The sequence below is a fragment of the Eurytemora carolleeae genome, unplaced genomic scaffold (genome assembly GCF_000591075.1).
Source record: "Eurytemora carolleeae unplaced genomic scaffold, Eaff_2.0 scaffold39, whole genome shotgun sequence".
NCBI classification, from domain to species: Eukaryota; Metazoa; Arthropoda; class Copepoda; order Calanoida; family Temoridae; genus Eurytemora; species Eurytemora carolleeae.
The window spans coordinates 121,983-136,641 of record NW_019396056.1 but is presented as its reverse complement, the minus strand read 5'-3'; the positions used below and the strand labels follow the sequence as shown (position 1 = coordinate 136,641).

General features: G+C 31.0%; 1 protein-coding gene across 1 annotated transcript; it reads right to left on the bottom strand.

Annotated features, from left to right (window-relative positions):
• Positions 1 to 323: 323 nt before the first annotated feature.
• Positions 324 to 14,630, bottom strand: LOC111707253 (pachytene checkpoint protein 2 homolog). Its single transcript, XM_023480324.1, has 17 exons — positions 14,511 to 14,630; positions 13,811 to 13,869; positions 13,088 to 13,173; positions 12,866 to 12,939; positions 11,378 to 11,465; positions 10,760 to 10,827; positions 10,202 to 10,254; positions 10,111 to 10,147; positions 9,703 to 9,809; positions 7,791 to 7,904; positions 7,311 to 7,359; positions 6,638 to 6,768; positions 6,268 to 6,358; positions 3,500 to 3,601; positions 2,733 to 2,806; positions 1,789 to 1,833; positions 324 to 1,237 (listed from the first exon to the last, which is right to left on the bottom strand). The coding sequence occupies exons 1-17, from the start codon at positions 14,589 to 14,591 to the stop codon at positions 1,150 to 1,152; spliced, it is 1,347 nt and encodes a 448-aa protein (XP_023336092.1). The 5' UTR covers positions 14,592 to 14,630; the 3' UTR covers positions 324 to 1,149.
• Between the last annotated feature and the right edge of the window lie 29 nt (positions 14,631 to 14,659).

Here is a 14,659-nt window from a genome sequence, read left to right as displayed (position 1 = left end):
AATGAATAAGTGAATAAGTGAATAAATGAATAAATGAATAAATGAATAAATGAATAAATGAATAAATGAATAAATGAATAAATGAATAAATGAATAAGTATCTTAGATTAAACATAAAAACCTAGAATTGATATTCAAGAGCTTCATTATTATATTTTTCTTCAAAACCTTTGGAATAATAAAATATGAAGATTGCTATAGGCTCGACTAAGTAACAGCAAACAGTCCCTATAACTATTTTTTTGTGGTTTAACCAAAACTGAAATTTGGTTAAATGTCTCCAATATGCAAAAAGATATCATCACTAATTTTAAACAAAATAATAAAAAAAAATACACTAGATTTATTTAAAAAATGTTCAAAACAATGCAATACTTTACAGTTAAATCCAGTCAATAACAAAAAACAGCGATTAATAATGCTTTAATTATTTCTATTCATTTTACATGTTTTATTCAAGTAATTATGTCTATGTCTAATGTCTATGGCTATAAATTGCATGTTTAGTATGTGAGGAAGAACACCAAAAGTTTTGTTATTAATGTTTTAATAGGGGGTTTTAGTTTTAAGAAGTGGGTGGGGGTGGGGGGATGGGATTACTTTTTAGGAACTTATTCACCGGAAGTACTAGAGCAGCAAGCTGATCAAGAAAAATATTAATATTAATTTCAAGTAGTTGCCTTGCAAGTACAGAGAAGAATTTCAGGTACAATTCAACAGGTATTGATATTTGTTTAAGCGTATGTTTACTAGATATCACAAGCCTGGATCATAATATAACTGGTAACAATTAAATTGAAATATTAGAAGGAGAGTAAGTACATTGTTCAAAGCATCTAAAAAATGCAGTAAAACAAATTTAAACACTAACTTGAATATGATGAATTTTGGTATTTAAAAAATTTCCAACCGCAAATGTATCTCCCCTAGACATATGAAATTTAAAAAATCTAAACTCTTATCCAATTGATAAATATTTGTTTCAATACGAGTTAGGATAGAAAGTTTTACGAAATTCGTTAAAAACAAAAAGTGAAGCTAGTATATGAAGTCTTTAAGAGACTACTTCACAGATATTTTATAGTCGATGGTGACTATTGTTTCGACAAGCCTTTCTCTAAAGAGACTACTTCATATAGTCGCTAGTGCCTATTGTTTCGACAAAACTTCTCTATCCTCTAGCTGCTTGTTTAAAGCCTTCTGTAAAGCCTCCAGAAAGGTAATTATATCCAGGGAACTGAAAGAAAGGAAGATTATTTTTACTTTTTCTATTATCTCGCAATAAAATTAGAAAATATATCAATATAATAAAGCTTTTCGCTCTTTTCTATGTTTGCTAAACCTGGTCAAACCACTGGACCAAATTGGCAGAACTTTTTTTCAGGGAAACCATGGCTGAAAGTTGAAACAATTATAATTTTTTTAAATTCCACGGGCAACGCCAAGCACTTCAATTAAAATCACCATTAAAAATCAAGCGGGGGTATGTGGAGGGACTAACAATGAGTAACCTGGGTTGGGTAACGCCGAGCACTTCAATTAAAATTACCACTTAAGATCAAGCGCGGGTAAGTGGCGGGACTAACTATGAGTAACCTGGGTTGGGTAACGCCGGGCACTTCAGCTAGTGATTAATAATATTACAGTAATTAGCCCTTATTCGGTGTAGGTTAGGTAACGTTACTTTTAATAAAAACTGTGAATCATCTTTACAGATAAAGTCAAAAATTGTATTTGTTTTATATTTGTAAAAAATTAGCCCTACTTAAATATATTTTATTGGATTACCTTTGGAGATCACAATACATTGCAAGTGCCACCAAAGGAAGTTTCCTAACATTTAAACAAATTCAGTGAAATTTCTAGTTGCGTCCCAAGATAAAAATGAACGTTTAATCGGCAATATTGTTAATTTGCTTATTTTACGCATGTGGAGCATTAACATAATAGTTGGCAAAGAAACATGTGGAAATTGGCCACATTATGTTATGGCAATAAACACTTTAGATCATTGAATTATTTTAGCAATAACCCCAGCAAACAGTGACTTATTTAAAGTGGAGTTTTGCTTTCCAGAAGCAGAGTTTAAGTCGAGTGATAAAGTAGAGTTTAACTCTGCAAAAGTTGTGCCATAACTGAGTCACTTTTGAAGTCGAGTACAACTGGGCGAAATCTGGTGGGAAAAAAACCAACTTCAATTCGACTTTTAAAGTCCAGTTTGTAACTTTGTTTAAAAGTCGGTGCTAACACCCAATTATGGCATGACTATTGCAGAGTTTAACTCCATTTGACAACTAGTTGTTCCAAGTATAGGGCATTACCATATTTTGGCAAAAACCAAATTACCACGTTATGGCAATTCACACATGTAGAGCAATGAAATGAAATGAAATGAAAATATGTTAGCAATTGGCACATGTAGAACTTGCAAATTTTGGCAACAAACAACTGTTGAGAATTACTACATTTTGACAATAACCAAATAAGTTGAGAATTAATAACATTTAGAGCAATAAAACATTTTAGCCATGCAAACATTATTCACATATGTTAGCAATTGGCACATGAAGAACTAGCACATTTTTCAATGAACACATGTAGAGAACTAAAACATTTTGAAATTAAAATATGAGAATTTACATATTTAAAATATAAACAATGAGATTTAAAACACATGATTGCAAATTCACATAGAAAATAACATCTAAAATGCTTATTATAAAAACTGTTACCTTAGTGTGCGTCCTGACATACCAGTACTCTGACCGGCAATATTCCAGAGTATCATAGAAGCACTAGATTCATCCTAATCAATACAAATTATTCGGATTCATGTGTCGTAACAAAAGACAAATATAGATACAATTTTAATGATCGTATTTTGAACCTCTCTGCTGGAAAAAAAATAAAGAAATATAAAAACGTGAATTTATCGTGTTCCCTGTACAAACCTTCCCTGGGGTCATGAGAATGTGTGGTCCCTCAACAATGTTGGGCCTAATCGGTTCAGCCGTTTTGACACTTATTTGATACAAACGGACAGACAAGACAAACAAAATATATATATATAGATAAAGAGAGTAAAATATATTAAGAAGAAATAAGAAATTCCCTCTGTATAGATATGGTCAGTCACTTTGGGTCTCAAAATATGTAACATTTCTTGTAAATCTTCACATGTAATTTTACATATAGGCAGTACATCACAACAATACAGTATGTTCCTTTTTCAGACCTGTACAGTGTACAAGTTATTCTTTTTTCAAGTTTAAAAATAAACTTAAATATGTGTTAATGTGAAATAAATCATTATTTGATTTGGATTAAATGTTAAATATAATTTTCAATATATCCGTTTTTATAAAAAGAGTTCCAGGGCCCCAAATGTATGAAGTACACCTGCAGTACGGTGACAGTACAACAAAATGGCAGTCACTTTTTTTACTCTTTTCATTATCTGCAGCTCTGTGATTAAATATTCTGTTAAAATTGTTTTTACCTTACAATGTTGAGCAACCATTGTTTGAACAGGGAGAATACATTGATTCAACATCAGGACTATCCGGGTCCTGATCAACTCAAGGATACAGGAGTAGTAGATCTAGAAACAGAAATAGTAGATCTAGAAACAGAAATAGAAAATCTAGAAATGGATATAGTAGATCTAGAAACAGAAATAGTAGATCTAGAAACAGATATAGTAGATCTAGAAACAGAAGTAGTAGAACTAGAAACAGGAATAGTAGATCTAGAAACAGAAATAGTATATCTAGAAATAGGAATAGCTAGCTAGATAGATCTACTATTTCTGTTTATAGATCTACTATGTCTGTTTCTAGATCCACTATTCCTGTTACTAGATCTACTATTCGTGTTTTTAGATTTATTTTCTACCTTATATATTGCTGGTTGACTAGGGGGTACAATATACTGATATCAGATATGTCTACCTTATATGTTGCTGGTTGACTAGGGGGTACAATATACTGATATGTCTACCTTATATATTGCTGGTTGACTAGGGGGTACAATATACTGATATCAGATATGTATACCTTATATATTGCTGGTTGACTAGGAGGTCCAATATACTGATATCAAATATGTCTACCTTATATATTGCTGGTTGACTAGGGGGTACAATATACTGATATGTCTACCTTATATATTGCTGGTTGACTAAGGGGTCCAATATACTGATATGTCTACCTTATATATTGCTGGTTGACTAGGGGGTCCAATATACTGCAGGGTGGCCAAAACTTTTTTGAAAAAATCCGTACAAAAATCCGTACATTTTCAGAAGAAATCCGTACAATTCGTACAATTTTCGAAAAATCTAATTAATCTGGCAGAATTCACAGCTTATAATAACAAAAGTCTACCACATAAGGTTGCAAAGATGTAAAACTTAAACATTACTATTAAACACTAGAGAGCTGGAGAACAATAGAACTTGAGAACTAGAGAACTAGAGAACTAGAGAACTAGAGAACTACTGAACTAGATAACTAGATAACTAGATAACTAGATAACTAGATAACTAGATAACTAGATAACTAGATAACTAGATAACTAGATAACTAGATAACTAAAGAACTAGAGAACTAGAGAACTAGAGAACTAGAGAACTAACTAGATAACTAGAGAACTAGAGAACTAGAGAACTAGAGAACTAGAGAACTAGAGAACTAGAGAACTAGAGAACTAGAGAACCAGAGAACAAGAGAACAAGAGAACAAGAGAACCGAACCAGAGAACCAGAGAACTAGAGAGCTAGAAAACTAGAGAACTAGAGAACTAGAAAACTAGGGAACTAGATAATAGAGAACTGGAGAACTAGAGAACCAGAGTACCAGAGAACTAAAAAACTAGAAAACTAGAAAACTAGAAAACTAGAAAACTAGATTATAGAGAACAAGAGAACTAGAGAACTAGATAATAGAGAACAAGAGAACTAGAGAACTAGAGAACCAGAGAACAAGAGAACCAGAGAACTAGAGAACCAGAGAACCAGAGAACTAGAGAACTAATGAACTAGATAATAGAGAACTAGAGAACTAGAGAACCAGAAAATCAGAGAACCAGAGAACTAGATAATAGAGAACTAGAAAGCCAGAGAACCAGATAACCAGATAACCAGAGAACCAGAGAACCAGAGAACCAGAGAACCAGAGAACCAGAGGACCGGAGAACCAGAGAACTAGAGAGCGTTGATTCTAATTTTTAAAACTGTTTAGATCGGTGTGTAGGCCATTTAACAACCAGACAACTAAGTTATAATTTGAAAGAGTGGAGTGTAGATTTAGGATCTAATATAATTAAAAATAGCGTGGTACAGGGTTGCACACTCAATTAAAAGAAAGTTAATATTAACTAAAAATGAAAAGATTTACAGATAAACGGTGGAAACTTGAGAGGATGTTCTCAGATCTGATAAAGAGACATATAGATAGATAGATAAACAGACAGACAGATAGATAGACAGAGAAAAAGATAGACACATACACATATAGATAAACAGAGAGACATAAAGGATATATAAACAGATAGATAAAAAGATAGATAAACTGACATGCAGATATATATACAGAAGGATAGACAGATAGCTAGATAGATAGCTAGACATATAGCCAGACATATAGCTAGACAGATAGCTAGACAGATAGATAGACAGAGAAACAGATAGACACATACACATATAGATAAACAGAGAGACAGATAGGATATATAAACAGATAGATAAAAAGATAGATAAACTGACATGCAGATAGATATACAGAAGGATAGACAGATAGCTCGATAGATAGCTAGACATATAGCCAGACATATAGCTAGACAGATAGCTAGACAGATAGATAGACGGATAGCTAGACAGATAGCTAGACAGTTAGCTAGACAGATAGCTAGACAGATAGATAAACATTTTCTCAAATGATCACTTCTGGGATCTCGAAAATTATGAATGAATTTTGATTGTCAATTGAAACATTTATCAATTTAATATTATTTAGTATGCAGAAAAGAAGTTAAACTAACTTCATTTTGACGAGATTTTTTTTTAAAATTTAAATGAAAAATTTGCTGAAATGAGTGAAAATTTAAAAAAAATGGTGTATTTCTAGGATAAAAATCCGTACAATCCGTACAATTTGAAAAAAAATCCGTACAATCCGTACATTCCGTACAATTTTAGAGTTACAAAATAAAAAATCCGTACAATCCGTACATTTTGGCCACCCTGACACTGATATCAGATATGTCTACCTTATATATTGCTGGTTGACTAGGAGGTCCAATATACTGTTTGATGTCGGCTCTGTCTACGAATGCAAGATCAATGGCTCCAGTAATATTACTAAAACAAGAAGATTTACAATTCAATATTTCAAAGATAAACATTATACATTACACAGTAAATATATTAGTTGATTATTATTGTCTAATACATAACTCTATCTAGTGAAGAAAACTACCTACAAAACCATAATTAAAAAATAAGGTTGGCAAATGAATGCCGCAAATCATGGCAGAGCTCAAAGACGAGTCTCAACTGTCATAACGAATGTAAATCCCTGTATTATAACAACTTGTGTGCTTAAAAATAGATAAAAATTGACACCCTGAACTCTCTTACCTTGTTGTGAGTATGAGAAGGTTTGGATAATGTTTGATACTATCCAGCTGGGTGAGCAGAGCATTCACTACACGAATAGCATCACTTGGTTCAGAACCAGAGTTCTTCCGTGCAGCTGTCAAGGATTCAACCTGGAACAGGAATTTGTAAAATTAGATTTAGAACACGTTAAACTTAAGTAAATTGAACGTGATAGATTGAAATCTGTTTTGTTTTCAATCATAACTTCTTTTATTTACGAGATACTGAGAAGAAAAACAAATTCTGAATTGCATTGATGCATTCAGAAAAATTAGGTTTTCTCATACTTAAAATCAAAACTAGAAGAGCTACGAGGTTATACAGTCCTTTCCCTTTCTAGTTAGGTGTGAACAACATGATTTTTATTAAAAGCAATTTTTATTAATGCCCAGTTTCCAAAATCCTATCTTTACAAACGTTTTTAGGTTGGTTAAATATAGGTCAAATGAGTTAGTATTATGCTTATCAAAATATGAAACGTAGGATTAGTGGAAAGCGAGATTATAAAATTAAAGGATAAAATGTAAGAATGAATGATGAATTAAATAGAGTGCGAGAAACTAAAATCAAGATGAAAATTGAGAGTAAATAACAGGATTAACAGTGGGTTAATATAATCCAACAAAAAATATAACATGTAGATATTTTATACCTCGTCAATGAGGACGCACACAAATGCGTTCGGATCATCGATCAGGTCCCTAGACCAATATCAAAATCAAAACATTGAGAAGCCAAGACCATGATCATTAATCATTAACAATATATTTATCGAATTTCCAAAATTTGTTGTAAAAGTGAAATGACAGTAAAGAGTAATATGACTCTAATAACACAAAGCTATAACTCCCAGTCTAAACACTTGTTGAAGTGAACAGTAATGTGAATATCTTTATTATTAAATTTTTTTTTTAAGGAAAATTACTTTAGTCAATTCTCTGAAATTTTTGAAAATGACGTAATAACACATTCAAAATGGAAAAAACAGCTGTCTTTGCCCTTTTATGATGGTTTAAATGTGTCTAGTGAATCGTTTAAATCACTCATCACCACCAATTAACAATTCTTTAAAGTTTCGAAATAATAGATTACGATTGAAAACAGGATGGGTCAAAAGTTTTAATTTAAATTCCTAATTTCCGCAAACATTTTCTGAACCAATTTCCCCGACTCCGAGAACCATTTGGAGAAGAGAGAGTGGGAGTTGATTTCAACCAGTTGGCCGTGGGAGTACCGGTTTCCCATCCTAAAATATTATATAATCAAATTCCCATCCTATATTTTTTATCATTAGATTCCTATCCTTTAATATCTTATCATTAGATTCCTATCCTTTATTATTATTATATTATTAGATTCCCATCCTTTATTATCATATCATTAGATTCCCATCATCATATTATTAGATTCCCATTCTTTATTATCATATCATTAGATTCCTATCCTTTATTATCATATTATTAGATTCCCATCCTTTAATATCATATCATTAGATTCCTATCCTTTAATATCTTATCATTAGATTCCAATCCTTTATTATTATTATATTATTAGATTCCTATCCTTTATTATCATATTATTAGATTCCCATCCTTTATTATCATATCATTAGATTCCTATCCTTTATTATCATATCATTAGATTCCCATCCTTTATTATCATATTATTAGATTCCCATCCTTTATTATCATATCATTAGATTCCTATCCTTTATTATCATATCATTAGATTCCCATCCTGTATTATCATATTATTAGATACCTATCCTTTGCTATCATATCATTAGATTCCTATCCTTTATTATCATATCATTAGATTCCAATCCTTTATTATTATTATATTATTAGATTCCTATCCTTTATTATCATATTATCATTAGATTCCTATCCTTTATTATCATATCATTAGATTCCCATCCTTTATTATCATTTCATTAGATTCCTATCCTTTATCATCATATTATTTGATTCCCATCCTTTATTATCTTATCATTAGATTCCCATCCTTTATTATCAAATCATAAGATTCCCATCCTTTGTTATCATATCATTAGATTCCCATCCTTCATTACCATATTATTAGATTCCTATCCTTTAGTATCATATCATTAGATTCTCATCCTTCATTATCTTATCATTAGATTCCTATCCTTTATTATCATATCATTAGATTCCCATCCTTTATTATCATATAATTAGATTCCTATCCTTTTTTATTATATCATTAGATTACTATCCTTTACTATTATATCATTAGATTCCTAGCCTTTATTATCATATCATTAGATTCCTATCCTTTATTATCATATCATTAGATTCCTATCCTTTATTATCATATCATTAGATTCCTATCCTTTATTATCATATCATTAGATTTCTATCCTTTATCATCATATTATTAGATTTCCATCCTTTATTATCATATCATTAGATTCCCATCCTTTATTATCATATCATTAGATTCCTATCCTTTTTTATTATGTCATTAGATTCCTATCCTTTTTTATTATATCATTAGATTACTATCCTTTACTATTATATCATTAGATTCCTATCCTTTATTATCATATCATTAAATTCCTATCCTTTATTATCATATCATTAGATTCCCATCCTTTATTATCATATCATTAGATTCCTATCCTTTATCATCATATCATTAGATTCCTATCCTTTATTATAATATCTTCAGATTCCCATACTTAATTATTACATAATTAGATTCCCATCCTTTATTATCTTATCATTAGATTACCATCCTTTATTATCATATCGTTAGATTCCCATCCTTAATTATTATATCATTAGATTCTCAACTCCCTGAATTAAATTGAAAAATAAACTTTCTCCATCTTAAATACTTTTATATTAATTACCCACTCCATTTAGTAATAATACTTATCAACCAGAGAGCCGGCAGGGCAAGGATAAATTATTTGTCGGATTTGTAATATTTGTCAAAATGATGAACACTGCAATAAAATAAAGTGCAAAGAAATCCCCCCCCCCCTGGAGAACATGCGGTGCTCGGTATGTACCAGATACCTGATAGATAGTTTCTGTGCCAAGGCCTGACATAAACTAGTTTTACCGGTTCCAGGGGGTCCATGCAGTAGTACCACGCGATTACAGCTGATCACATTAGGATCTACCTGTACCAATCAATTATTTAATCAATATCTAATTGAGACAAGTGAGCAATAAGTCAGTAAATTAATCTGTACATCCATCAATCAATCAATCTACCAGAAAATCAATCAATCAATATATCAATTAATCAATCAATATATCAGTTAATTCCATCAATACAGTTGATGATAGTTAATGCAGCCCAATCAAATACATTTATACAGAATTTTAATCAAATAATCATGCATGTGAAAAAATTGGAGGAATTAACCAATCAAGAAACTATTTAGTTTCCGGGAAAAATAAAAAATAAAAAAACGATACCTTCTTATCCCCAAGAATGAGCGTTGTTTCCACAAATCTGTAATATCAAGATGTTAAAACAATAAAAGTAATGTTTAAAAATATGTTTAACCTGAGAAGATCATTCTTGATATTTGAATCGTAAACCAGGCTTTCCCACATTCCCTGACAAATACTTTTATTATTATTCAGTAAATATTTCAGAATAAAATAAATGATAACAAATCTTTGATGTTTTTATTCGTACCAAATCTGTTCATAATTAAGCTTGTAAAATTGTAAAGCCAATTCTTTGCATCTAGAAACTATCGGTGTTTTTTAAATAAGTAAATCGTGTCAATATTTTTATTTATTCCTTCAATTTAATTGTTTTTAAAATGCAAGTCACATTTTGGAAAGATCAGAATGATAATAATTTAAGGAGGTTATCTTCTAAGACACAAAGTCACCCCCAGTATAAAAGCCTATTTATAGGACGTTAGATCAATTATAACTCATTTTAATTAAAGATCAATTGAGAAGTTCTTTTAAAATAAATAATAATATTAATGCGTATGTATAAACCGTATAAATTTGATTTTCTTACAATTGTCGTAAACAAGAGGAGCTAAGAGGTTAAAAAGTCCTGCCAGCAGTATTAAAATAAATGATAAATTGCAAATATTTTAACCTGGAAATCTTTTGATGGAAGAATCCAATGGGATGCAGCAGGAATACTACTTCCACCATCTTCACAACCTTACCAAATATATATTAGAAAATAAAAACTTGTTAAATCTAGAGCTTAGGATCCGTAACATCTTAGCTTCCTGGATCCTGATCCGAAAAAATATGCGGATCCAAGGACAAAATATGCAGATCCAAGGACAAAATATCAATTCGAGAATTCTTCTTCTGTTCAAAAATCAGTGAATATTAACTAAATGTTCATGACCTGGATCCGGATCCATCTTTTTCAAGTGCGGAACCAGGATCCGGATCCGCATCAAAATTTAATGTATCATAAGCAGAAGCACTGGTTTAATTCTAAAAAAAAATTTGAAAATTTGATTAGAAAATAATCGGATATAATTTGATTAGAAAATAATCGGATATAATTTGATTAGAAAATAATCGGATATAATTTGATTAGAAAATAATCGGATATAATTTGATTAGAAAATAATAGATATAATTTACAAATAAAATTATTGAATTAGGTGGGGTCAAGGATGCAAGATTTAAACTGTGAAATCTTTTAAAAATGTAAAATTTTCAATAATTTAAAATATATTTTCTTAATTCTTACTTATTTCCTCAGTATCCGGTCCACCCTTACTCAGCTTAAAGATTCTATATTCTAGCTTAGCTTTCTGCAGATTCAGTTTAGTAGAATCCTAGAGAATATATTCAGTTTAGTAGAATCCTAGATTGTTTTCAGTTTAGTGGAATCTTAGATTATATTCAGTTTAGTAGAATCCTAAAATATATATTCAGCATACTAGAATCCTAAAATATATATTCAGTATACTAGAATCCTAAAATATATATTCAGTATACTAGAATCCTAAAATATATATTCAGTATACTAGAATCCTAAAATATATATTCAGTATATTAGAATCCTAAAATATGTATTCAGTATACTAGAACCCTAAAATATATATTTAGTTCATTAGAATCCTAGAATATATTCAGTACATGTTGTGATGATCCTGCAAACATCCTGGCCTATGTTCCAATCAGAGCTCTGAGGATAATGCTTCAAGTTACAAGTAATTAGAATGCTAATCTATATATAAATTTGGCTTGTCTGTTTGTCTGTTTATTTGTTTGTCTGTTTGTATCCAATAAACGTCAAAACGGCTGAAACGATCGGGCCCAAATTTTTTGTGGGACATCTAGGGACCCCAGGGAAGGTTTATGAATGATCAAAATTTCAAATATTTGTCTCCATCAAAATTCGATCTTCATTAAATTTTTGAAAATTTTGAAAATCCACGAAATTTTTTGTGAAAATCCGCGAATTATTTTTGTTTTGTTTTACGATGTACACAAAGAGAACATGTTAACAATTAATTTAGAAGATGGGCGCGAAGCGCCCTCTAAGGCTAGTCTATATATAAATTTGGCTTGTCTGTCTGTTGGGTGTCTGTTTGTTTGTATCCAATAAACGTCAAAACGGCTGAACCGATCGGGCCCAAATTTTTTGTGGGACATCTAGGGACCCCAGGGAAGGTTTATGAATGATCAAAATTTCAAATATTTGTCTCCATCAAAATTCGATCTTCATTAAATTTTTGAAAATTTTGAAAATCCACTAAATTTTTTGTGAAAATCCGCGAATTATTTTTGTTTTGTTTTACGATGTACACAAAGAGAACATGTTAACAATTAATTTAGAAGATGGGCGCGAAGCGCCCTAAAAGCCTAGAAAGAAGGGCGCGAAGCGCCTTGAATTTCTAGTCTATATATAAATTTGGCTTGTCTGTCTGTTTGTTTGTATCCAATAAACGTCAGACGGCTGAACCGATCGGGCCCAAATTTTTTTTGGGACATCACGGAGCCCCAGGGAAGGTTTATGAATGATCAAAATTTCAAATATTTGTCTCCATCAAAATTCGATCTTCATTAAATTTTTGAAAATTTTGAAAATCCACGAATTTTTTTGTGAAAATCCGCGAATTATTTTTGTTTTGTTTTACGATGTACACAAAGAGAACATGCTCACAATTAATTTAGAAGATGGGCGCGAAGCGCCCTATAAGGCTAGTATATGTATATTTTTAAATCCTACCTTGAGGCGAGACTCATCCTCCACGCAAATTCGAATACTCTCAACATGTTGCTTTATGTACGGGTCGGAGAATTCTAAAATTTATAAAACTAAAATAAAAAATTGCACAATAACGTTTATTTTTCTTTTAAATAAACCCCGTAGGCCGTTACCCACTGAAACTAATTTGACAATATTTGAGATCATATTTTTCTTTGTTTAAAGTTAAAAATGACAAGATACCTGTAGTTGGGAAAAGAAAGCTGAATCCTTGATTAGCTCTAATGTATGCATCAACTCCAGCTTTCAACAGGTCTTTCTGCATTGCACTGGTACAAGAAACATCTCAACATTGTTGATCAAAAGTTAGAGTGATTGTAAGCGTAATTTCAAGTGATCCTCCATTTAAAGAAGGATCCAATTCATAACAGTACACTTTAAACCTTATTCTGATTAATAATGTGGAAGATGAAATCGTTTTTCGAAAAATTTCTCTCTATTGGAAATGTACAAGTCCATTTGCCGAGAAACCAAAAATGAAAATAAACAGTTTTTCATCAACAAAAATCTTATTCATTTTTGATCAAAAAGCTTTTAGAGATTCTGTTCTGAATCGGCCAGATCCCTCTTTAAACAGAGGATCAATTTAAATATAGCGTATAGTCCCATCAAGAATTTTTTTCTTTAACTAAATTTTAAAGGATGCATTGTTATGTTCCATACATGGAGTTCTTGTAAACGACTTAATTCTCTTGTTCGATCTTAGCGGCGTTTAATTGAAGGCTAATATCTTCATTTAACACTGTTGTGAATGAATGGTCGACTTGTTGAACTTTGGTTGCAAGTTCAAATAAGAAATAGGTAAAAATAATTTTTAATGATTTGTATATCATTTGTTCAGTCTTCATTTGCCTGGCCGCCGACTATAACTTAAACTATTATACAAGACAGACGATTGAGATTTTCCTGTTATCTTTCTGTACTACTTCAACAACAATACTTTCATTGCACTGACACGCTACATCCTGTATTAGTAGTATCATCTCAGATTAGATTGAATATGTGAATAATTAATAAGTATTGAATAATTATGTTAAAAACTCAGTTTTAAACGTGATTATCAGGCATTATCAGGAGTCAAAAATGGAACCGAGTTTTTGCCACAAACTCTGATTTTCGAACACCTATATCCTTCGCAGCACTATGTCACAGACCTTTGATATTTCAAACTATGAATTATGTTAGATTAAATAGTCAAAGTTTGAAATATCAAAGGTTTACACCATCATATTACACAGATATAGGAGTTCAAAAATTTGAGTTTGTGGCAAAAACTCATCTTATTTACATCTATTTGGTTCCCTTCCCCGCCGCTTTATTTCATGATCTCTTAAGAGGTTCGGTCGACGTGGTTAAGCATTATCACGACCTCAAGTTTTAACCTTAAATTACACTCAAAAATGTTTTCTTTAACTAAAATAGAAAATGTACAAGGAAAATCTGGAAAATAATGATATTTCCTTTTGATATAATATATATATATCAGGAAATACACACGTTTTACACCAAATATTACACCAATAAACAAGGCCAAGAACCATTCTGACCTTATTGGATGCATTTTATAATTTAATAAAGTTCTAAATCAAATCTAAGGATGCTATTCCTTTTTAGCTGCACAGGAACACATGGTATCTTTCATATCTCCCACCTCCATGCTAACAGGTCCCACGCGGAGCGGAGACATTTTAGCTCTGAAAATTCAAATAATATTCTACAACCCAGAGAAATATTTTATGTAAGCAATATTAAGAC

Bases quoted from the DNA above. Each gene is read 5' to 3' on its own strand.
- LOC111707253 (XM_023480324.1), bottom strand. From the start codon at position 14,591: ATGTCTCCGCTCCGCGTGGGACCTGTTAGCATGGAGGTGGGAGATATG. The intron at 13,174-13,810 runs GAAAATCTCAAT...TTCTTGTACCAG, and splicing joins GTAGTACAGAAAGATAACAG to TGCAATGCAGAAAGACCTGT. The intron at 1,238-1,788 runs GTAATCCAATAA...CCTTTCTTTCAG, and splicing joins ATGTATTGTGATCTCCAAAG to TTCCCTGGATATAATTACCT.